This window comes from Populus alba, chromosome 17 (assembly GCF_005239225.2).
Source record: "Populus alba chromosome 17, ASM523922v2, whole genome shotgun sequence".
Taxonomy (NCBI): Eukaryota; Viridiplantae; Streptophyta; class Magnoliopsida; order Malpighiales; family Salicaceae; genus Populus; species Populus alba.
In genome coordinates this window covers 13,877,213-13,901,386 of record NC_133300.1, presented here as the reverse complement: position 1 = coordinate 13,901,386, position 24,174 = coordinate 13,877,213, and the positions used below count along the sequence as shown (strand labels likewise).

The 24,174-nt window shown below is 31.5% G+C and overlaps 2 protein-coding genes across 4 annotated transcripts; both read right to left on the bottom strand.

Annotated features, from left to right (window-relative positions):
• Positions 1 to 1,713: 1,713 nt before the first annotated feature.
• LOC118029389 (protein SPIRAL1-like 1) lies at positions 1,714 to 3,926 on the bottom strand. The gene is made up of 3 exons (XM_035033266.2): positions 3,802 to 3,926; positions 2,474 to 2,756; positions 1,714 to 2,029 (listed from the first exon to the last, which is right to left on the bottom strand). Exons 2-3 carry the CDS (start codon positions 2,714 to 2,716, stop codon positions 1,949 to 1,951), a joined length of 324 nt encoding a protein of 107 aa, XP_034889157.1. The 5' UTR covers positions 2,717 to 2,756; positions 3,802 to 3,926; the 3' UTR covers positions 1,714 to 1,948.
• A 2,920-nt stretch (positions 3,927 to 6,846) lies between these two features.
• On the bottom strand, positions 6,847 to 12,393 carry LOC118029390 (putative methylesterase 11, chloroplastic). Of its 3 annotated transcripts, XR_012168340.1 has the most exons (7): positions 11,821 to 12,393; positions 10,338 to 10,574; positions 9,529 to 9,675; positions 9,106 to 9,237; positions 7,529 to 8,357; positions 7,199 to 7,245; positions 6,847 to 7,019 (listed from the first exon to the last, which is right to left on the bottom strand). XR_012168340.1 is itself a non-coding variant. In XM_035033267.2 (5 exons), exons 1-5 carry the CDS (start codon positions 12,184 to 12,186, stop codon positions 8,085 to 8,087), a joined length of 1,155 nt encoding a protein of 384 aa, XP_034889158.1. In that variant the 5' UTR covers positions 12,187 to 12,393; the 3' UTR covers positions 7,358 to 8,084. The 3 variants fall into 3 exon arrangements, 1 of the variants encoding a protein (XP_034889158.1); XR_012168339.1 differs by lacking the exon at positions 7,199 to 7,245 and having other exon boundaries at positions 6,848 to 7,019; XM_035033267.2 differs by lacking the exons at positions 6,847 to 7,019; positions 7,199 to 7,245 and having other exon boundaries at positions 7,358 to 8,357.
• Between the last annotated feature and the right edge of the window lie 11,781 nt (positions 12,394 to 24,174).

Below are 24,174 nucleotides of genomic sequence, written 5' to 3'. Positions count from 1 at the left end.
TATTAAGTAATAATTAGGTTCAAACTTGAGCTTTTATATAGTCGAGTTTTTCTAATTTTTTTTCTTTTTAAAAAAAAGAAATACAAGTAAATTCTTAGAGAAAAATGCATTTCCAATAATAGAAAAGATTAAACAATTATGAATTATAATTAAAGCAAGAAATTAAGGTAATTTATATCCACGAGTTTTCACTAGGTACAATAAGTATAATTAAAACAAGAAATTAAGGTAATTTATATATTCTTTGGATAAAAATGGGTTCCGTCACAAGTATTGATATCTGAATGAATGATGATATAGTATATGATATCAGCTTAATTTGAGTTTAAGTATAATTACACAGCTAATTATAAGAAGAAAAAATTATATATATATACACACACACAAACAGCTCTGTAAAGCTTTGTGTTTTTTCTCAACAGTTATCTATAGTTTGCAAATGAAATTTATTCACCCATCAAGAATTCTGGCTTGTACATCACTCAATATCGACATCTGCCCTTGATCCTGAAGAACATGAGGCCCTGAACTCCAAACCTTTTTTGGGGATACATATAAAATTCATCTAAATAATTTTTTATAATGAACCCAAAAAACTTTACTATAAAAAAAAAAAATTCTAAAAAACATGGGTTTTTTTTTTTTTTTGATGTGTAGCTTGAAGCCTAGCTTCCAAAGAATATGAGCTTGGGTAAAGAGCCTGAGTCCACGCACCAAGAACATGGGTTTGGGTAAGTTTACTAGGTGTCCACCTAATGCATGTATGCATTGCACTTGGCGAACATCCAATGCACCCTCGTGGGCTATTATACCAGAGCCTAGCATGTTTGAATTCAAGCAACATACTTGAATCCACTTTCACCTTTAAAGGTGTCTAAGCCCAACACTTGTCACCAAATTTTTTTCGAATCCTATACATGTCTCTCAATATTTTATACTAATCCAATACTTATTATTTTCGGCATAATACAATTCAAAATATATAAAGATGAAATTACATTTTAATCCCTTTTCTTTATAAAAAAATAAGATTCATGGGTTATAAATACATTATGAATCCCTCAAATCAAAAGTTTACAATCTCTTTATTATCAATATTTTTAGCATACATATTTTCAGAATTTATCTCTCTAAATATCATCATACTTTTTTTCTTTATAAAATTCTTAACTTTACAACCAGAGAATCTGCAACGCCCATCAAAAAAAGACCTAACAGTCATTTAGTTTACTAGCCACCACTTATTACTAAAATAGTTATTGGTTATCTACCTTACTAAGTATGACTTATTATCACTTATTATCTCTTTAGGCTTTTTATATCAAGTCATTGAATACCTTAATTATAAAAAATAAATCAAATTACTTGAAATAATATATTAACCAATTATTTAACTTATAAATATTATTTCTAAATATCTTTAACGGTACGAGTTCGTTACGCTTGTCAGAATATTGGCTTAAGAAGTTTAATATGAACATGTTAGCCAGCAATCGTCACTTCTAGCAATGTTGCCGGGCAGAGAAAATAGAGACATTGAAATTGTGTAATTACTTGATAAACCATTAATGTAACTGATGTTTAATTAGAACCAGATGAGAGTTGCATCCTATTGCAGAATCAGGGAACAGTTCTTCACGAGCATGGATTATTAAGTCGTTCCTAGATTCTAAGTCTTTTCACAGCTTATGCTTCTTCAATTTGAACAAGGGCTTAGAACACAGAAGAGTTTCCATACAGAAGCAAATAACTGGAGGTACCGTGCATTCATGCATAAATTACAGAAAGAAGAACGCAATACCTTCTTGCGTTTGATAATACATCCATAGCTTAGGGTGTTCCATCACAATTACTACCATCATGGCAACACATTGCGTTGCACAACGATTAAGTCCATAGTTTTTGGAAAGAGATATTAAGTATCCTAAACGACAGCGGATAGAGCAAGTCAGTTCCCGCTACCGCCAAACAGGTAGCCCAAGGAAGATCCACCACCAGGGGCAGCATGAACCTTGGTGGAGGGTCGATCCTGCACATATATAGCAAAGCCATTCACAAATCATTACCTCAATGATAAGATTACAAGACGCAGCAAGGAACATTCAGAAATAGAATTACGTGGCCAGTCAACGCAGCCATCTCTCATCTGTAATCTACTGAAGAAATAATACATTGCATATTAGCAGAAACACCGTCAAAGTTCTATCAAAGGAAAAGTATGCCGGGAACGTGAACATTTGTTCCTTTTGACGGGGAAAAATAAGCCTGATGAGTCCCCGGAAAGCCTAGGTTCCATCCCATGAGTGGAATGGAACACCCTCAAAGTGTCGGCATGCCATGTTTGTAGAGACAAGCCTTACTGTTTTCTTTTTTTCGTTGCATTTTAGTTTTAGTCACCAAAATAGAAGAAATCACATGATGTGATTAAACTCATTAAGCAGCCATTAGAGTATGAGCTTAATGAGGACATTACCGTGATAAAGTTGCCACAGTTCTGTCCATCTGCCCGGAAGTAATTGTTCGTAAGATTTCCATGAATTCCGGCTGGAGTCTGCTTATCAATTGGCGGGGAAGCAGAAGCAGGCTTCGGAGAAGGGCTAATGCTCGCAGAGTTTCCCACAGTCTTAGCAACAGGAGAGTTGTTAGCAGGCTCCCCATTACCAAATAGGTAGCCCAAAGAACTCTGTCCGCCGCCAGCACTGACTCCACGACCCATTTCTTCCTATTATTTGCCTTTCTAAGACAGAAGCTGGAACCTGTACATCAGATCAATGATGAGATCCAAAACTTCAAAAGTACCGCAAACACTGACTTCACATACAGTAAATTAGTCACCAACATTGCTGGAGTAGATTTTTTGAACCTAAGAACATGGTGACATGAGCGTTAATCTAATTGATTGAGCACCTGGCCATATATATTATGGCCATAAAGGAAATTGATCTAAGATGGTGCTTTGACAGCAGTGTCTGTGGTAAACACAAAGCAACATAACTAGAGGTCCAGGACTATTTTCTTCCTTAGTTTCTCTTCAGGTGACAACTATATATCATCAAGAACACAAAAGTTACATGCACATGAACCTTTTCAAAGTTAATGACAAGAATATAGTTTATGCCATACAAGTGAAAAACTCCTAGTCTTCCCACAGATTGCAAACACCACTGGGGAAGCCTTTCCTTAAGACTGGAAATAGAGCAGCAAACAAGATGCACAATTGCACATTTGTTTCTCGAAATTGGTCATACGGGGCTATTTTAATTACAAGCTCCAACTTTTCTTTAGCTAATTCCAGCAGTGAAAATCCATCAAATCCCGTTTCAGTTTCTGCATTGGCTAATAAAACATCCAAAATACAACTAACATTTGACAAAAAACACAATGCCCCGTTTCAATCCTATGAAAATCCATAAAAAAGCACAAGATGTTCAACTGAATTCCACAGTTTGAAGATCTCCTAATCAGCTTTGAGATACACACATTTGCAAAAAAAAGACAATAAAAATATGTCAGCAGGTGTTGCATTTTTGCACAATGTTAAATCCTCTCCTTTTAACTCCTATAATTTATGGCCCACAAGAAAAACATGATCAGATCCAACATGTTGCATGTTCAAAACATACAAAACACAGATTGTGGCAAAGAAATGAAACAAGAACGCTAAAAAATGTTAAAAAAAAAAATAAATTAGTTTTACAAATAAAGAAAATGGCAAACACACCAAAGAGTAACAATGTGCTGTATGCAAGAAATGGATCTGAACGTAAAGTTAATGTACATTGCTCTTATGGAATTGCATACCTTTTCCTTTTCAAGGACAAAACCTGAAGCAAAGCAAGAGGGAAAAAAAAGGGCTGGGAAACTAGCAAAAGCCAACAAGGTGGTTATATACAAGATGAGAGAGAGAGAGAGAGAGAGAGAGAGAGAGAGAAAATTTGGTTGGATTATAAAAAAATATTTGGTGTACAGAAACATCATAGGACATAATATTGATAAAGAAATTCAATATAAAAGTATAAGAATTAATTATACAGCTTGTTTTTTTTTTTTTGGTGAAAAAAGCATTTTTTTTTATAAATAAATTTTACTACAAATAATTTTTTTAATTTTTTAAAATTGTTTTAATTTATTAATATAAAAAATTATTATTTTCATATATTTTAAAAAAAAACTACTAATATAATATTACACATTATAATAAAAAAATCATAAATTATACTAATGATCTTTTAAATTATACCAATTCAAGGCATGCAATGATCAAAGATTTGAAAACAGTTGATACATTTCATTCAGAAATGTTTTAAAATATTATTTTTTATTTTTTAAAAAATTATTTTTAAGATTAATGTATTAAAATAATTTTAAAAATACTAAAAAAATATGAATTTTAAAATAAACATTTATTAAATTTAATTATAGTTTAAAACGTTAAAACAAAAGACAAGGAGAATGTTGACTTTGTCGGTTGTTGTCAGCAGGTTATCATTATAAGCCAATGCTGTAAAAAGAACTTTGATAATGCTTTACAAACGCGGGTGTCCAGGTAACCTGAGTGATCAAATCAGTTATGGACGCCAAAAATGGTAAAGTCTGTTTGATCACATTATCAAATGACTTATAAATCTATTAATTTTATCATAAACATAATTTATATCAGCCATTGTTACCTCTTCATTCATTTTCTATTTATTGGTGACAAATAAAATATTTTTTTGTAATTTATACATCCTCATTAATTCACTCTAAAATAAATTTAATGTGAATTTTTAAGTATCAAAATACATATAAAAAAATTCCATTTAGAAAACAATATTAATGAACCATGTTAATAGAAAAGTTTAAGCAGCTAAGTATGGTTTTAAGATATAATTTATATAATTCTCCAATAAATATCATCTAATAAAAGCTTAAAACTTGTATAAATTATCATTATATTATGCTTATATTTTTTATCAAATAGAATAAGAATAATGAGATTTAAATTTATGACTTCTTAATCAATAAAACTTTGATACTATATTAAAAAATTATTTTAATAAAAAAAATTAAATTGTTAGATGAAATAATAAAATATAATTTATATAATTCTTTAAAAATATATATAGTTTGAATTCGTGGAGCTTTATTTTGATGTGTTTTTAGGAGAATTATAAAAAAAATAACAAGTAAGTGCAAAACACATACAAATTTTAATTGAATCCCTTAATTATTATGGACAATACATAACTGAAAGGATATCATTGTTAATTGAATAAAATTGATAAAATGCAAAGATTGGAAACTTAATAGGAATTAAAATAGTTTTTTAGCATTCACTATGCGTAGCCGAGTCCTTGTCTAAAATACAACCACAACGAGGATTAGAAAGCCTGTATTACTGGAAGGAAAACAAAATTTGGATACCTTCGTTTTGACGAGGTCAATTTGAGCAAGTGTGAGCTGGCTTTTGTCACTTGTTCGAGCGGTTGGATAAGAAATGGTTTGCTTTTATGTTTTAAAAAATATTTTAATTTTTTTATTTTAAATTAATATTATTTTAATGTTTTTAGATGGTTTGAAAAAAATATTTTTAAAAAATAAAAAAATATATTATTTTAATATATTTATGAGAGAAAAATACTTTGAAAATTAAATATTATTATATTCTCAAACATTCTTTAAATCAAAAAAATATTTGAGAATCGGTTAAATTATGTTTTTGAAGTATTTTTATTTTAAATTAATATTATTATTAATTTTTTTTATTATTTTAAAAATAAAAAATATTATTTTAATATATTTTTAAATAAAAATATACATTAAAAAAATAAATTTGACCGCTGGCTATTAATGGCCCACGGGACTCACGAGGGATTCCTTTATTAAGCAGCAGGCAAGTAATAAATGATTAGAGTACTATGATGTGGACACGCATTACACTAGATTCACAAAAATGGGTACTAGATTTTCATGCCACGTGGTAGAACACATCGTCATTCATTGAAAATGGTGGGGTACATTCAGCCACTTGGCGAGGGCTAGAGGGGTGACATCTTCCTGTCTAAGCCATTAATATTTTAATTCAAGTTGTTGATTTTATATTTATTGCGAAAGTTTAATTGAATCTGAATCTGAGTTGATAGAAGACATATAAATTATTGGATTATTAAAATTTATAAATAGATTTTATTTTAAGATTATGCTCAAATGTCTTATATTTTATATTAGAGTTTTTTTTTTATCAAGGTTTAACATTACTCGAGCATAATATAAAACAAACACATTGGGGTGGAACCAGGTGAAGCGAGCAGAGACACGACCATACAAAACATTTTTTTTTATCATTTTTTTAAGGTTTAACATTACTCTAGCATAATATAAAACAAACACATTGAGGTGGAACCAGGGGAAGCAAGCAGAGACACGACCCTACAAAACATTTTTTTATTATTATTTAATATTTAAATATGAAATAGTATAATATTTTTTTATTTTAAATAAATATGCTTTTTATTTATTTAATTGTATTAATTTTAGTCTTTTGAATCAAATATTATCAGCTCCGCCCTGCATGTATTGTCCCGAAGAGGAGGCTTATATGTTGCTTTATGCAGTGAAATAATTGGTTTGATTGTTTGAGAAATATTTACGAGCAGAATGAAGATGATGAGAGTACGTAGCCAGCAAAAGATTACCAAATCCATGGTGATGGCTTCCTCTTGTATGGTAATCAACTTTGCATGTTCTTCGCTCATCACTGCCAAAGAAAGCGATTAGGGATTTAAATACCATTAATACAATTGCGAGAGATCCTCTTGGCTACAATTGAAGACGGATGCTAGTGAATTTACTTACAACTATTGTATTTGCCAAACTACCAGGAACATACAAGTTCATGTGTTCTCTTACAAGTTCTTGATGTTATTTAGGAGGATTTTATGCATGAATTTTGTTCTTGAATTACCCTACATCTGACAAGAATGGATTCCAGCAGAATTGCCCTTCATCTTGATCAAAGTCGACGCAGAAGGAAAGAACTACAAGACAAGAAGAGGGTATCACTCAGAACTTCAATGTCTTATACCAGTATAGATTTCTACCAGAAGCTAACACATCCAACAGATGAGAACTGTATTTGGTTTCCAGTTTAGACTCAAGATCGAGCCCTTTTGCAAGTAAACGGCACCGACATGGACGCATGATCGTAGAAAGAAACCTTAGAAGTTAGCCTGGGAGGGTAGACTTGCAGTAGCTTCAAAACACCTAGGAGTTTTGGGGAAGACAACCCTCCCCCACTTGAAAGCTCATTAACGAGTTTAAAAACTTTCAATGCTATTGTGAAACAAAGAAAATGCCTTCAAGAAAAAACAGGAAATGGGCCACAAGTTTGCTTTTTATTGATATTAATGGTAGAAGGAGAGAGAAAGACTATACATATAAACAATAGTTTCGTAGCCGAATTTGAAAGCAATGTAAGAACAGAATTTTGTCTCTATAAAAAGGAGAGAGACCATATAATAGACAGCAAGTGAATCAGAAGTATTACCCTCTATTAACCCCACATCATTTGCACCATGTTCTTTTAAAAACAATGCTTCAGGCCCTCAAATTGACATCAGCAGCAGACCTGTTAAATTTTGATCCCATTATAAATTGCTCTTTTCCATTAATACGTATGCTGCCATCACTCACCATTCTATCTTGGATTTTTCACCCAATTCTCTTGTATTCTCCTTTTCCAAACAAGCTTTAACTCAAGCTACCCGTCTACTGAGATTATGAACAAACCCAAGCCACTTGTCTGGAGGTGTTAACATAAGCAATTTAGCAAGTCTAATGACGGACGAGAGCAAAGTACATCATTTCTGTAACACCCCTCCCCCAAAAAAAATAGAAAAAGAAAAAAAAAAAAAGTGGCAGAAGATGCTAGAAATTTTGTGCGAATAGATGATGACAATATCTAATGCTATTTGCATGTACATAACCACCCAGAATCCCTTCTAATCAGTGGCAGAGAAGACCGATGAGAACAGCAATCCTGTACTACTCCATGAAGCTCTATGTCAGAGGATATTGAGAGAGGGTGTTAAATAATAACAAGTTCATGGGATCTTCGATATCTCTACCAATAACTTGTGCAGGGCTTGTGGCTTTGAAAAAAAAGGCGAGTGATCAGCACCTTTTAAACGAAACACTTTTTCTGGGGGACTTGACTTTATCATGCTTTCCTGTAATGTGATAGGTATGGCATTATCTTCAGGAGTCTCTATATAAAACCTCCTCACAGTTCCATACTTCAAGTCAGAAAGACTAAGCTTCTCCAAAACCGGTGCAAAGGGAATTGGTCTAATTGAAACAGATGCCAATGCTACATCCTGAACCAGGAGGCACAAAACAGAAATAGCGGCAGTGAGCAAAAGAAAAGTGATTCAACATACGCACATGCAGATTCAGTGTAAAAGTTTGAAGAGAACCAAACCAGTGTTTCTCCAAATTTAAATCTTAATCTAAGCCACACAATCTCTCCAATGAGACTTTTTAAGATCTCCAAAGAGCAGTATGCTCACCACAAAAATGCTAGCCATGGCCCAGACAAAAGCATGGTAAACACTTTTTTTTCATCAATGGGGTGTCCTACAACGCTTGATTGCCAAAACAAAATGGCCAAAGTGGGCATTGCAATTAAAGTAGAATCTAGTGCGAGTGCTTGAAATCCACCTTTATTAGTTTCAGCAGGAAGCATTTTTTTTTTAATACCTATGTAACCAAGTGCACATGATGTTTGAGCTACATTAGATCCAACAAGGTTCACATAGAGATATCATAACTATGAAGTGCCAATGTAAGACCCAACAAGATGGTAATGGCAAGCATCTGAAGATGATAATAGTATTTGATACTAGAAACTTCAAGCAATTTCTTTCATTGTGATGTGCGAACTTTGCATTCTTAGATGACAATATGTTTAGAAAGTCTAATAAACCAAGCCAATGCTAATAAGAAGCTCAAATCCAAATTTAGAAAGAAACTAAGTGATTCTAACAAGAACTCCATACTCAATCTCATAGATATTCTATGGTGAGGTCTAGCCAGCAATTTAATATGTTACAAGTGCAAACGTACCTTGCCAGGACTTTGATTGAACAACAAATCTCTCAATATTGACTTGTCCAGATTAATGGCAGTTGGAGGATTATTATTCCCATTTGCATACACAAATATTTGTGCCTGCTGCATTAAATCACTCGAACCTGCCTGAAATAATTTTCTAATTTAGAAAGAAGGAACATGTACCAAAATCTAGCAATAACATGAATAAAACCATTTCTAGAAAACCGAGATTGTCAGAGTTACACCTAGTAAAATGCCTTCAGGAATTCACTGACAAACTAAGCTATATCACTAACATGTCAAACTTGCACAGCACTCTGTCCAAAGATTAATGGGGAAAAAAAGGTTCATAATCCCAGAACGGAGGTAATTGTCAAACCAATACATAAAAATTGTTCCAAGTTGGAATTACGAGGGATGAAATAACGGGCTCACCGCCTTCTGGGAGAACATGTCAAGAGTACTTTGTCCATTAGTCAACATTGCTGCAGCAACAAAAATAGCCTTTGAAACTTTATGAGGAAACAACTCCATTGCATATGATATACAAGCACCACCAAAGTCATGGCCCACCAATATTGTCTGCACGTCATAAAAATAATATTATTTCTCATGAAAAACTGTTCTGCTAGCGTATGTGTAGTTCAAACACAACCAGCAAATAGCTTAAAACTAAAACCTGAAGGCTTGAGGTCAAAAGGAGCATTTACTTATCGAAGCTAAAATGCAACAACGAGTCTGGGGCAATCTTTGCCATCTTTTTTGAAGAGTAAAAGTGTGTCTTGAGTTGATGGACACTTTCCATTTTGTAAATAATAAATGCCAGACCTATATGGCTTGGTATTCCAAATGAAATCCAAATACCAATAATTGTAATGTTTTCTTTAATGTTAATTCAATAGCAGGTTAAAGCCGCTAGAAAATCATATGACACTCGACACCTGAAACTAAGACATGCGGCACCTAAGGTTCCTGAAGAAAGCGAAACTCCACACATATCTCACTGGTAGAAACATATGTAATTGTTAAGCAACAAAAGGTCACATTTCACAGGCAGGTGAAGAATGCCCCTAGCTTATAAAACATAATTTACGAGTCTAAGAAAACAGCTAAAGCACATGATATCATTGATCAGGTTTATATTTTTCAGTAACTTGGAAGTGTAGATTTCTCAATCTCAACTGCAGCACAAAGAGTAGCACACAATAAAAGAAACAGATGAGTGACAAAGAACCAGAAAGAACCTTCTCCCCATCAGCCAGCTTGTCAAGAAAATCAGTAAGAGGCTTCACATATTGAGAAAGACTGGTGATGCCATTTGTATCAAAAGAATGAATGCCAGAACCAGTTAAGTCCACGGCAGTAACTTTGAAGCCACCCTCTTCTAGAAGTGCTATAGTTTTATACCAACACCAGGCACCAAAGCCACCTCCATGGACAAGGACAAGGTGTTTGGTCTCGAGATCATCAAGCTTAATATCCTGTTCAAATGAGAAAATGTTAGGAAAAGAAATAAATAATGAGAGCGATTTAAAGGGGATAGAGAAAACATTCTATTTTCTGATTCAGTATATACTTTCGCCACTATTTATTAGATCACATTGTATTATAGTAGTTTCTAGTGGGAACATAATAAATTAAGACAATTTTGGATCTTGCTCATAGTTTTACCATATAGTACCTATACCCATTCACCAATGTTTTAGTGAATATAAGAGTAATACTAGCTGTTCCAACAGAACAGACAAGAAATGCATCTAAATAATAAATTGCGTTAATTACAGAAAAAGGAAAGAGTTTATCTGCAAGCTTAAGATTAATTCATATCAATCTGGACAAGTTTAAAATCCATCATTGAATGGGGCCACTAATGTAATATGAGATAACAACTTCAGAGTCCATCGCAGGTAATAACAGTAATGGAAAAGGTAACTTGCAAAAAGTGAATAGCTCATCCAGCTACCACTCAGTTGACATTAATTCTTTAACAGTCATCATGAAAATGGATTATCACATATAGTGTGCGTCTCAAATTACAGAAGGAAATGAGAACAGTGTGAGATGGTCAGCAATAAATGAAAAATGAAAATAGAAATCTACTCTCTAATAGATCTCCTTCAATTGGTTCCATGATGTACATTTAGGGATTTCATGGCATTTACAAGCACTGCCAAAAGACAGGACAGCAATGGCTTGGGCTTTGGCATCTAGAACATGTATTGCTTAATAATTACTCAACCTAATCAAGTCATTTCCCCAAAAACTTTATGATATCAATGAAACAAATCTGTCACCAAGAGAACCGAATCCCATTAACAATACATTTTTCTTCTTGATTGTGTTATACGTAACTACAGAGCAAGAAAGAAATATAACCACAAATGACAAAAAATAGTAAATTTACCACCTTCATCATCCCCAAAACAAAAGCCAAATACTTAAAACACAACTAACCACACAGTTAATCAACTTATAAGCTAATTTAGCCTAAAAACACGACCTTTTCACATGTAGTTAGACATTACAACATGAAATTAAACATGATTAGGAACTTGACACTAAACAAACAACACATGAAAAAAAATCATTTAGCACCATACAACTCGTATATGTCATAAAAAATCGTAGCTCCCACAAACACAAGATTCTCAATTCCCATAATTGACAACGTAATCCAACAAAAACCACAGAATTCACTAAAACCAATAGAAACCCAATAAAACAAACCTGGTTAACAAGCTGATGAGGCTGCAATAACGGGTCAGTAAGTGACCGGGCTCGAGAACTAGAGCTCCGAGGCAACTGGGTCTTCTTTGACCCAGAACCGTTCGGGTGTCTTAAAGAAACGGAGCGATCAAAAGGAAATGACCCGGAAGCGGAACCGTTTTGTTGCTGGTGCTGCCTAAACAGAATTGCTGCAGCTAAAGCCTGTTCGTGAATCAAATCATCATGGTTGTCTTTACGGGTTGATCGGATCCGGGTCCACCTGTTGCTTGAATTGGGTGCGGTTTGCGGGTTACCCTGTAAACGTTTTGTGGGTTTCTTGGTTTTTACAGGAGTTTTGGGAGAGAAACAAGTGCATAGGTTGCCCATTACACGTTCATATAGTTAAAGAAAGCAAATAAATGGAAGGAAAAAAAACAAAAAGAAAGAAAGAAACTTGCCAGTTATGTGAATGAAAAGATGTTATGCGTGGGTTTTAATGCTTAGGCAGAAAGAGTATGTCGTGATGGCGGCAGGCGGGGGGGCGGCGGTGGAAAATGGGGAGAGTTTTAGAGAAGGTTTTATAGAGTGCGTGAAGTTGGTGACATAGTTGTATTCATGTCAGCTTTATATCGTCGTGAGTTTTTTCTATGCAACTCTGTATCTATGTTTCTACGACGTGTGTGTGTCTGTGTGTCGGAGTATTTATTTTTGGAATAGTATTGTACTTTTCTTTTTTTTAACAATAAGATTTTTTGGATTCTTTTTCAAACTTCCACCTTAATTTATAAAAAATAACGCTTCTTTTATTAATCATTTTCATGGCATTCTCTCATAGACTCCAACTTTTGTCTCTTTCGATTATATATATATATATATATATATATATATATATATATATATATTATTGGTTTGATTTAAAATTTATCATTTACGTCATTATCAAGTATTTTGCAATATCCTACCATGCTAGCTCTTACGTATAAATCTTTAAAAGATATTACTGTATGTATACATGCATGACGAAATACTATAGTTCCGTACGTAGTTCAAGTTTGAATTTTTCGAGGTTTAAGGTTCAAAACCGACAAAAAGATATTAACAATTAAGAAAGTAATATAATAAAAAGAATTTATGTAATATTTATCCCATATATATCAGATTTTTCCACTTGCTCTCAAATTAAAGTTTAAAAAACAAACTTGACCATGCATGTTAAAGAAAATTCTTTTGATACAAGGAAACTTCGTTGCAGAGCAGCTTGTTTATCAAATTTATCTGTATCATTAAATCTGGTATGGTACATTTCGGATGTCACCATAATTGCAGCATGATGGAGCTCTTTTGGCACTTCATTTTCTTAGCCGACAGTAAGGATTTGATCAGCAGGTAGCTGCCTAAAAGGCTACCATGGAGCTCTTCAATCACAGCTGCTTTTGCTCGCTCCTCCACTTTTCCTTTTCTTTGCGTGTGTGGATCTTTAAATCTTAATATATATATATATATATATATATATATATATATATATAGAGAGAGAGAGAGAGAGAGAGTTAGCTAGTTCCTTAATAATTAGAAGAAGATTGATAACTATACCACAACCATTTCCCAAACTTTTCACTTATATCAAAGTTAGACAGCCTTGCCGCTTGTTTGACTTGGTCCCCCATGACACTTTCAACTTTGTAAGGTGTGGATTTGTAATTAATGGCTTTCATTTATATTTTTCAAAAGTTAATTAAACAGTAAGTGATAATAATTTAATTGTTCATAAGTTCCGTGTAAAATATCTCCTTACTCATCTAACACAAATCTTAAAATTAATAATTTTCTCATAATTTATCATGATAAAATTCTAGATCATATTAAGCACCATCAGTTTGCAGCATCACAAATAAGTTTGCATCTTGCAAACCCTACATTCTGATAATAGTTTCTTTTTTAAATTAAAAGAATGCCTTCATATTTGATATAACCATCTAATAAATTCCCTCTTAAAAAAAATTTAATCAAAGAAAGAAATTTCATCAAAATTAAGAATTTACCTATGAAAAAGATTGCTGCGAATTGAGTTCCTAAACCACTGCCTGTTGTATGCACCACTCAATATATATATAGACATGTTACCTAGATAAGTTTCTAAATAAATCCCTCTACTCATCATGATCCCTGCTTGCGCCTTCCCCTAGTAGTTAATTTAATCGCTCAGTTATGTCTGTTATTGAATGCTCCAACCAATCAAATGTCAATGATAAAGTTCTCTTCACTACATTTAGAAACCTCCATGAAAAGCATTGAACATCAAGAATTTTCACTCAGTAATATATATTTTTCACTCCATGTTTTTATGTGCAATCAAACCCTTGTGATCCAAATGCATTAATGAACAATTATAGTGTCTACTAGTATATTAATTTGCGCTCCGCAACTAATCAATATATATATATATATATATATATATATATTAAAAAAAATCTAGAGAATGTTTTAAGTACATTGGGTCTAGCAGTCAAGCAAACCCAACAGCCTTGGGTTTGGAAGCGACTTAGATTTACAAGCCATGTCAAACTCAAGCAAACAACAAACAATGAGAGGATAATTAAACACTTTAGCTGTTAGGAGAGAAAGAAAAAAAAGGCACAAACAATCGATCATTGAAGGCAATCCAACTATAATATTATGCACGTGCCGTGCCATGTGGAAGAAGGGACGACTTTGTATCTAGTGAGGCGACGGATGGCTAGATTTGACCACCGGGAAGCATCTCACACGCTACCTTAATGGCGCGGGCGCTACCCACTCGCTGAGGTGTTTGGAACATGGGTCAACAACTTTTCTATTAAAAAAATAAAAAATGCAACGTGAAAAATACTAAAACACCCCTATGATCCTCTAAATTACATAACACACCCATATAATTTCATTGTCGCAATCCATAGTAACTTGTGTCTAGAGTTACAACATGGGTATGACAATCAACTTAGGTCTTGAAGCCATGTTAGACTCAAGCAAACAATAAACAAAAAGAGGATAATTATACACTTTAGTTGTCAAGAGAGATAAAAGAAAGAAAAAACACAAACAATTGATCACTGATGGCAATCCAACCATGATATGCATACACATGCCGTGCATCGTGTGGAAGAAGGGACGATTGTATATCTAGTGAGACTATAAATGACTAGTTTTGGCCACCGGAAAGTGTCTCACACGCCACTTTAATGGCGTGAACACCACCCATTCACTGGGATGTATATAACACGCGCAAACAACTTTTCAATTAAAAAATAAAAAATACAACATGAAAACACAAAAACACCCCCATGGTTCTCTTAATTACACAACATATTCATGTAATTTCACTATCGCAATCCACAATAATTTGTGTCTAAAGCTTTAGTGAAATCCCCACGCCATTTAGCTTTCTTTTTAATTGCTCAAAGCCTCGAAGGCAAATAAATAAAGAAAAAACTAAAATGAAAGATAGATTTGAACAAAAAAAACTATTGAAGTTATCAGCTTATGTGAACCGTGGATAACCACAATCAAATCATTATTTTTCCCTTCTAACCAAAAAAAATTAAAAAAAATAGCCTGGCTATTGATTGTAGGGGATGATATTATGTTTTCAATTTTTTTTATTTGCACAATAAAATGATTATGTTGTTCTTTGAAGTAAAACATATTGAATTGATGTCCAGTGGATAGTTAGATTTTTCATTTCAGGTAGGAAAAAAAAAATTGATTTCCAAGGGCTATTTCTTATTTTAAACCTATTTTCTTTGTTATCATTATATTGGTTGAGAAGCAATTTAGTCTTTGAATAAAAATCAAATATTAATAAAAAGAAAAGATGGTTGATGTGTGCTTTGCATGTATTAGTGCGTCATATGCTCCATTGTTTTCTTGGTGTGGTTAAAATCGTTTCAGCGGCTTTTATATGAAATGACGATGCGTGTGGCATTATGACCTCTGGTCTTTACATCGGTAGACTCTTTTTTTCCTTCTTTTATCTCTCCACCTTAATTTCCACGTGCAACACCTTAGATTCTCAAACAAGCCCTTCAATTTTATTTTTCTTTAAATTTGATCTCTATTCTTTTAATTAATATTTTTTTATTTTAAATAGTTTATAAAATTAGTTTTTTTTTTTTAATTTTATCCTATTTTATTTTTTTATCTATCAAATTTTATCTCATATTTTTTTATTGTTATCTATTTTGCTTTAGGTAATTTTTAGACTAAAAGATTTTTTATAATTTCATCCTCCAATTTGTTTATTTGATTTGTTTCTCATTCTTCAACATTTACTTATTTTTTAAATTTTATCTTCATTCTTTAATTGAACCTGATCAAGGCCTAGCCGATAGGAGAATAAGGGAAGAAAAAAGAATGAGTCAATTTGTCCAACCTGATAAACTCATTTGTTGTTGTGGCCACTACCCGGGTCGTCAATAATATAAGTTAACACGAGTTAATATAATATGTTGTTATTTTTTCATTTCGCTTCTTGTTTTTTTATTTAATATTTTAAAGTCAGTTATTTTACACTTATGATAGTATTAAGTGGAGGTTAAAATGACAACAACGTAATGTTTTTTTTTTTTAAATACCGTCATTTAAATAGAGCAATTCGCTCTTGGCTTGTTTAGTTGAACAATCCAGATCATTTTAGTTATTTATTTACTAATATATATGTTATTCAATTAATTTAATGTTATACACTGATAAAGTTTTTAATTCTCTTTATAAATATTTTATAAGATGCATAAAAAAAAAAAAACAGAAACAGAGACGCTTGCATTTTTTTAAAGCATGTGACCCGCAACAAAAGGCAGATCCCAGCCTAATTTTAGCTTACATATAATACGATTTGGTGCCACCATTAAATCCATTAAGACCTTTGGCTCACTGCTTTCATGCTCTGTTTGTGCTCCAAAATCATGGATGCTAAAGTAAAAAAAATGCTAGAAAATGACACACGACTTGGCATTTTCAGTGATCATGATCTATTTCGATTATAAAAAAAATAAAAAATTATATTGGTGAATAGTATATTTCTTCCTTACAAATCTGGGGTCCAAATCTTTTATTGTTGCCGGAATCGAGCATTGATTTGCTGGTCAAGTGTACCATATTTTAGTCTTTTTAAAAAGAAAGTTTAAAGGCTACATGGAGAGCCTAAAGAGGGGGGGCATCTTTACTTTTAAGTCGTCGGCTTTTGTAGGCTATTCTAAATTTAATTATATGCATATGGGACCATCTCCATAAGCTCAAATCCCCATGAATTTTCTGCGAGAGGGATAATCGTTGAAGTGTTTCCATCTCTAAGATTTGCCTTCCCTTCCTCCTGTTCTTTGAATTTGCTTTCATTGTTCTGGGGAATGGAATTTCCTTTAGTTTATAACAAAGTTAAAATGAGTTGATTTTTAAATTCTATAAGTTTGGTAATTGCTGTTTCACTCTAGGATATTATTCCTTGACAACAATTAACACATAATTAATAAATCCATACTTTTCAACGGAGATTAAAATATCTAATTTGGCGATGTTATCGTGTATTCTTTTAAGAATTTAGAACAAATTTTATCCACTCCTGAAAGAGGAAGTTGTCTAAATTATTTGAAAGGTTATCTTAAGACTTTTACTTCTTGCCTTTTGTCTTCGCCTCCAAAACTCAAGTTGCGATTTTCGTTTAACTTATAATCCACGTAAATTTTACATGCAACAATTGATTAAATATAGTATTTACTATTGTTGCAATTATTGTCTTTTAAAATGTTTTTTTGCTCGTAATGCATTAAAATTATATTTTTTATTTTTAAAATTTAATTTTAACATCAATACATCAAAACAATCAAAACACATAAAAAAATAATTTTAAGTAAAAATAATTCAAGTTTTTTAAAAACACGAGGCCAATTACATTGCCAAACAGGACCTAAGTTCTGCAAGAAAAAGACGTTTCTAATTTGGGTTTTTTAAAGTATCACATGTTAATTAATGTTAACCCCCATGTTATAGGAGATATCTTGGTGAATTATATATAAAAAAGAAAAAAATTTGTCACCTAATTTTATAGTAATTAAGAACTCTAACTAATATTCAGTTATTGAACTTGAGAAGATGGTGAATGATTAAATAAACTTTAAGTCCTTTCTCCTTAATTATGTCTAAAATTGGTCTAAAAGCCTCCACCCATGCTCATTGGACCTTGATGGGTCTTGATGACTCAACCTAGATTTGCTCATAATAGTAGGGTAGACATATTACAAGATCTAAATGTTCAAAAAAAAGAAGAAGAAGAAGAAGAAAAAGACCAAATAACATTTACAAGAAAGTGCTTCCAAGAATTTTTTTTTTTTTTTTTAAGAAAATAACAAAGTTTCCACTTCATAAGACCTTTTTAAGGATTTTACCGTATGTAGGTTAATTATTCGATAAAAATAGACCAAAACTTTTTATTTACATTTTCTGAAAACAAAACAAGTCTCAACTTTTCGAGGATAAAGTCTTTTTAAGCATTTTACTATACTCAGGTCAAATTTTTAGTCAAAACAAAAATAAAACTTTTATTTATATTTTTTATGAAAACAACATTACATTTCTTTCAAACAATAAAGATTCAACTTCGTAAGAACATAACTTTTTTAATGGTTTTACCATCCTCGAGTCAATGATGATCAACAAACATCACAGAAAAAGAAATTAGAAACCTATATAATCACAATATTTTAAGAAAATTAAAGCATATATCGTATAATAAATAGAGAAACACATCCACACATAGAAAATCAATCTTATATTATAAATTTCTCAACACAAACAAATCAATATAGAAAAATACATAATCCAAAAAAAAAACCAACATATTGATTAATCAAAACAAGTGAATCAATGTATTTGGGTTAAAATTTGACTTTCAAGAGTTGTTGGAGCTGGACAAAAGCTGTTGAAATGAATGGGGGCAATGATGGTGATTGATCTTCATGTGCTAGCAGATTGCCTAAGAGTAGAGGGACGACTTGTGTATTTTGCTTTGAACCTACAAGAAAAGTAAAAAAATAATATTTTTTTTCTCTTTTATTTTCAATGTTCATCATGATTTTAGAAAGAAAAAAGGAACGAAAATGGATTGATAAAATTAAAAGATGATTTTTTATGGTGGCTTATTTGATTATGCACAGAAGTCATTATAAGCTTCTTATAAGTTTAATTCATGATTAGTAATAACATAAGTAATATTTGATTTATTATAATAACTAACAATTTGATTTATGTCAAAACTACTGAATCTATTAATAATTTGGTATTTGTCAGAATCACTTAATACTTTGCTGAGATCATTTATAACCCTTCAACTTCCTAGTATTAAAAAAAACATTAAAAGACATGGTCATTTTACTATAAAGAAAGACATTGTGTTGCACAATTCAAATACTCACAAATTACTCTAGATTAACTATGCATTTTTCTTTTTTTATTTTCATCATCAAACTTTACTTTGGGTGATTTAATTATAATTTAAGGCCAAATACTTCTGATTTTTTAAGCAAACACAAAATACAAAGATAAAGGATCTAAGTGAAAAAGACATCAACAGAGGTGGTGTGTTCAAAGTTTGCATGAAAAGTATGCTTTGATTCTCCATCTTTATAAATAGTACAATTTAGATTCATTTAAATGTCAAAAATTCAATTTCAATACAAAACTTAGTTTCCTTTATTTTTTTATAGTCCCTAGTTAAATAGAGTGGAGAGAGGGCATCATTAGATTTAGGTTTTAGAGAGAGAAAGACATTGTAGACACCGATTTTATCCACAAAAAATATCCTTTTAAAATTCAATGAATTCTATTTAATGAGGAGAGTAAACTTGGGTGTTATTCAATGGGTGTTTCAGGTTTCAAGTTGATTTTTGGTTTTTACACTGTTTTTAGATTGTTTGAAGGTATAAAAAAATTTATTTAGGTCTTTATATGATTTTCTAGGTGTTTATGATAAAAAAAAAAAAAAGGATTGGAAAATAACTTTTTTTGGTTGAAAACCCACCACCTTGATTTTCCATCAACCCTCTGATCACTAGATTCTAGGCTTCCATACCACGTTGTCAACAAGCCCAGATGACACATCGTCTTCATAAGCTCACATCAAATTGTATGCCTTACATTTTTTCTAAAAACAATAAAGGTAGAAGACATGTCGTCCACCATTTATTATTTGATAAAAAAAAAAAATAAAGGCTTGGCAAGCACAATATGCCTCTTTACATGGGTTTAACGCATAGGCTAGACCATTTATGTATGCTATGAGGATGGGTTGGCCTGTGCGTCTGGCCTATTTTGTTTTTATATGTGCTCTTTGTAGCTATTAAACCTGACGGAGAACAAGGACCTGGAAATGGGCTAGACATGTTAACACACACAAAAAAAAAAGAACCTTTGTTTTTTTATAAAAGATCAAAATTACATTGTTTTCAATTTTTTTTAAAAATCAACGGTTTTTGAATTAAACTTTAACTAGGTCGAGGGTCAATCTAGGCTTTTAAAAGAGTTATCCTGGTCAACTACTCCCTTTATTTTTATTTTTTTTATGAACCTTGCTTGGCCTAGATCCTAAGTTGACCAAGTTACGAATCAACCCAACATGGTAGCTCATTTTATAGCTAAAGAATTTCAATTCTGATTTAACAAATTATTATTTCATGCTTTTTAAATATTTTAATGTCTCTTTTTTTATATGGTGTAAAAAAGGCCTTTCTTTATCAAACTTTTAAAAAATTAGGCTTGTTTTTTTTATTATAGTCCTGTAACCTACCAATGTTTTTTCTTCTTTGAAAACATAATGTTGTTTTTGTTGTTTTATATATAAAAGAAATCCCGCACGGATGACCTAAATCATTGATTTGATAAGGAATTCACTAACTAGCAAAATCTAGTCAAGCAATCATTTTTCAAATAGGCTAAGCTCAACAACCCTGGTCCTCTAAACTCAGCAACACATAGTCTCTTTTTTTTTTTCTAAATTTGTTTTTGTTTTAACTGATACCTTTTTTATATGTATTTTTTAATTTGTATTTAAATTAATACCACTTCTCTCTTATTTTTTTAGATTTTTTATTTAGCTTTTTTTAAATACCAGTTGTTTTTTTAGTTATTGTGTATATATTTAATGTTTCAAAGAGATTAATCTAATTCATCTATAATTTTTTTTTATGTTTTATATATATATATATATATATATATATATACATATATATTATTTGTTCTTTGTAAGAAAAATGACCTTTAAGATAAAAAATAAAAGTGCATTAAAGGGAAAAACTAGGTTTAAATGTCATATTTATATATCTTTTACATTTATGAGAATTATTATCCTTTTATTTTAAAATTTTATTGGCATTAGCAGCTCTTTCTCATTTCATTGGTTCGTACATTTAAAGCTTATTTCATTTAAGTATAAATAATGGCCTTATATTTTTCAATTTAGAGAATTATGAATAAGTGAAATGCACTTGTAACATTATTATATTTTTTTACTATGTTAAAAACTAATTCGATCATACACATGATGTTATGGTAACAACTCTTTTTAATTTATAGTTATACCTTTTCTCGATGTTAAAAAACATATTAACAATATCTATATATTTATTCTTTTACATTAAAAAAAGAATTATCTGAACTATGGCAAAGCGAGTCAAATAGACAAGTAAATATTTTCTTTTTGCATTTATTTGTGTGTATAGTTCTTGATTCATTTAATTAAATGCATGCATAATTTTTTTTTATGATTATTATTTTTTATAAAAAAAGTCCTGCATATTCATAAAAAAAAATTGATTTTTTTTTTATATAACCCATGGTAAACCATGGGTCAAATAGCTAGCTAGCATAAACTACAAAACAATCTTGTATTTTTTATGTGGTATAAATAATTTTGGGTTTCATAAAAATTTATTAAGTAAAGAGTCTTTGAGATGAATTTTTCATTTGTACATAATTTTTTCTAAGCATCTCAATATTTTATATTAATGAATTTATGTTGAAAAATAATTTTAATCTGAAACTCAGTTGTTCTCAAATACGCTCTTTTAACCATGGTTTTTTTTTTTTTTTTTAAAAAAAAATTCTAACATTATGGCCTTGTTTGTTTCCCGGAAAGTAGTTTCCGGGAAACCATTTTCCAAACTTTCCTGTGTTTGTTTGTCATTAGGAAAGTTGGTCAACGGAAAACAATTTCCGGTCAGCGGAAAACACTTTCTAGTCAACGGAAAACACTTTCCGGTCAACGGAAAACACTTTCCAGTCAATTTTAGTCAAAAAAAAAATTGACTTGGTTTTCAGGAAAGTGTTTTCCTTTTAGCTGTGTTTGTTTTCCGGAAAGTGGTTTCCGGGAAAGCACTTTCCAAACTTTCTTGTGTTTGTTTGTCAGTAGGAAAGTTGGTCAATGGAAAACACTTTCCAGTAAAAGGAAAATTTGGCTTGGTTTTCAGGAAAGTGTTTTCCTGAAAAATTTGAGGGGAAAACACTTTCCGGAAGTTGTGAAACATTTAGAAATGTCATTATTTGCTGATTATATCAAATTTGATCCTCAAACTTTTGATTGCTATATATATTTTGTTTTGAATATTTATTTTTCAATTTCATCTCTTAAAATTTTATTTTTATATTAACTTTGGTCCTTATTTTTATAATTGCTATTTGCTTTTTTCTTATCATTTTTTTATTGAAATTTTTTATTTATCAAATTTGATCCTCATTCTTTTGATTGTTACTTATTTTATTTGAAATAATTTATGAAATGTTGATTATTATTATTTTAATTTCTTCATTTTTCATTTTTTTTAATTTTTTAGATTTGATCCCTATTATTTTGATTATTATTTGTTTTATTTGAGATAATTTATGAAATTATATATTTTTTTTCAATTTCATTCTCATTCAACTTTTTAATTTGTAAGATTTGTTCCTCGTTATTTTAATAAACTTCAGAAAAATAAAATATTAATATGTTATTTTTCAGCTCAGTTTCCATGACATAACCAAACACTGGAAAGTGTTTTCCAGTTCATTTTCCATAACACTACCAAACATCGGAAAATACTTTCCCGGAATTCACTTTCCCCGGAATTCACTTTCCAAAAGGAATTCACTTTCCTGCAAACAAACGGAGCCTATGTGTTGGTGGGTGTTTCTTGGGTAGTTCTATGCTTTATTGAAGTGCTCTTTCAGGAGTGGAGGTCTTACAGTGTGATGAGATGCTAATTTGGGGTTTATTTGATTAGCAAGAAATAGTGTGGTCTTTAACAATACTAAACCATATATGCTGAGATGAAATTTATTCTCGTATCTTTTATAGTGTTGCTAAGTGGGTGAGGTCTGTTCATGATCACTTTGTTTACAGAGAAATAGATTTAGAACAGTTCAGATGGGATCAGGTTGTGGACTAATCCAGTTCGAACAAGACCTATATTGGAGTGGAAAAGCCTAGGGATGTTGATCTGAAATGGAATACCGATAGTTCATCACTAGGCAAGCCAGGTTTTTCTGGTATTGGTGAGGTTCTTAGAGGTTCGGCTAGAAATTTTGCTCGTTCCTGTTCTGTGCCGGCAGGTACGACGGAGCCTACCGAAGCAGAGGTCCTAACCATTAAAAAGGCTTTGAAAATTAGTGCTGAATGTACATTGTCTACGCAAGTCGATTGGATTATATGGTCAGATTCTGAGAATGCTATAGCTCGGCTGCAGAAGGACTGCAGAAAGGCCTTGGTGATTTCAAAGTATTTTTAACTGAATCTCTATGTTAGCTAAATCTTAGAAGTTAGTTTCTTTTAGACAGGTTTCTGATAGTTTGGCTAAGAAAAACCCTAGTCAGGGAACATGATTTCATAACTTGGTTCTAATTTTTTTTTAATTTTTCCAGCAACTAGCTAGCTGGCTATATCTTTTCAGCTTAATAAATGATAATCAATTAAAGCTGTTTTAGAAATAGAGTTAGATTGCATTCCAATAGGCAAGTAAACGAATCTATCCCTCTGTTAAAACTTGTAAAAACATTGATACGACTGAATGAGCAAATCCAAGGGAAGCTGAACATGGCAGGACGAAATGTGATTCGATGAGATAGAATGCAATGAGCATTGTCAAGAACTGTTGTGTGGAGGGTACTTCTGAATCAGAGTTCTCCATCTTTGACAAAGTTATTTTCAACCAAAAACACTGTTCAGAGTGTTAGAGAATAATATAAATTATATCCTGAGATCTCACCTAACAATTTAAGCTTTTAGGTTGAATCGGTTCTTTAACATAAAAGAATAGGGAGAAATTAATGTTCAGATGGCGAGAAGGGAGTTGGTCGAACTATTTCCAGGTAAAATTTACG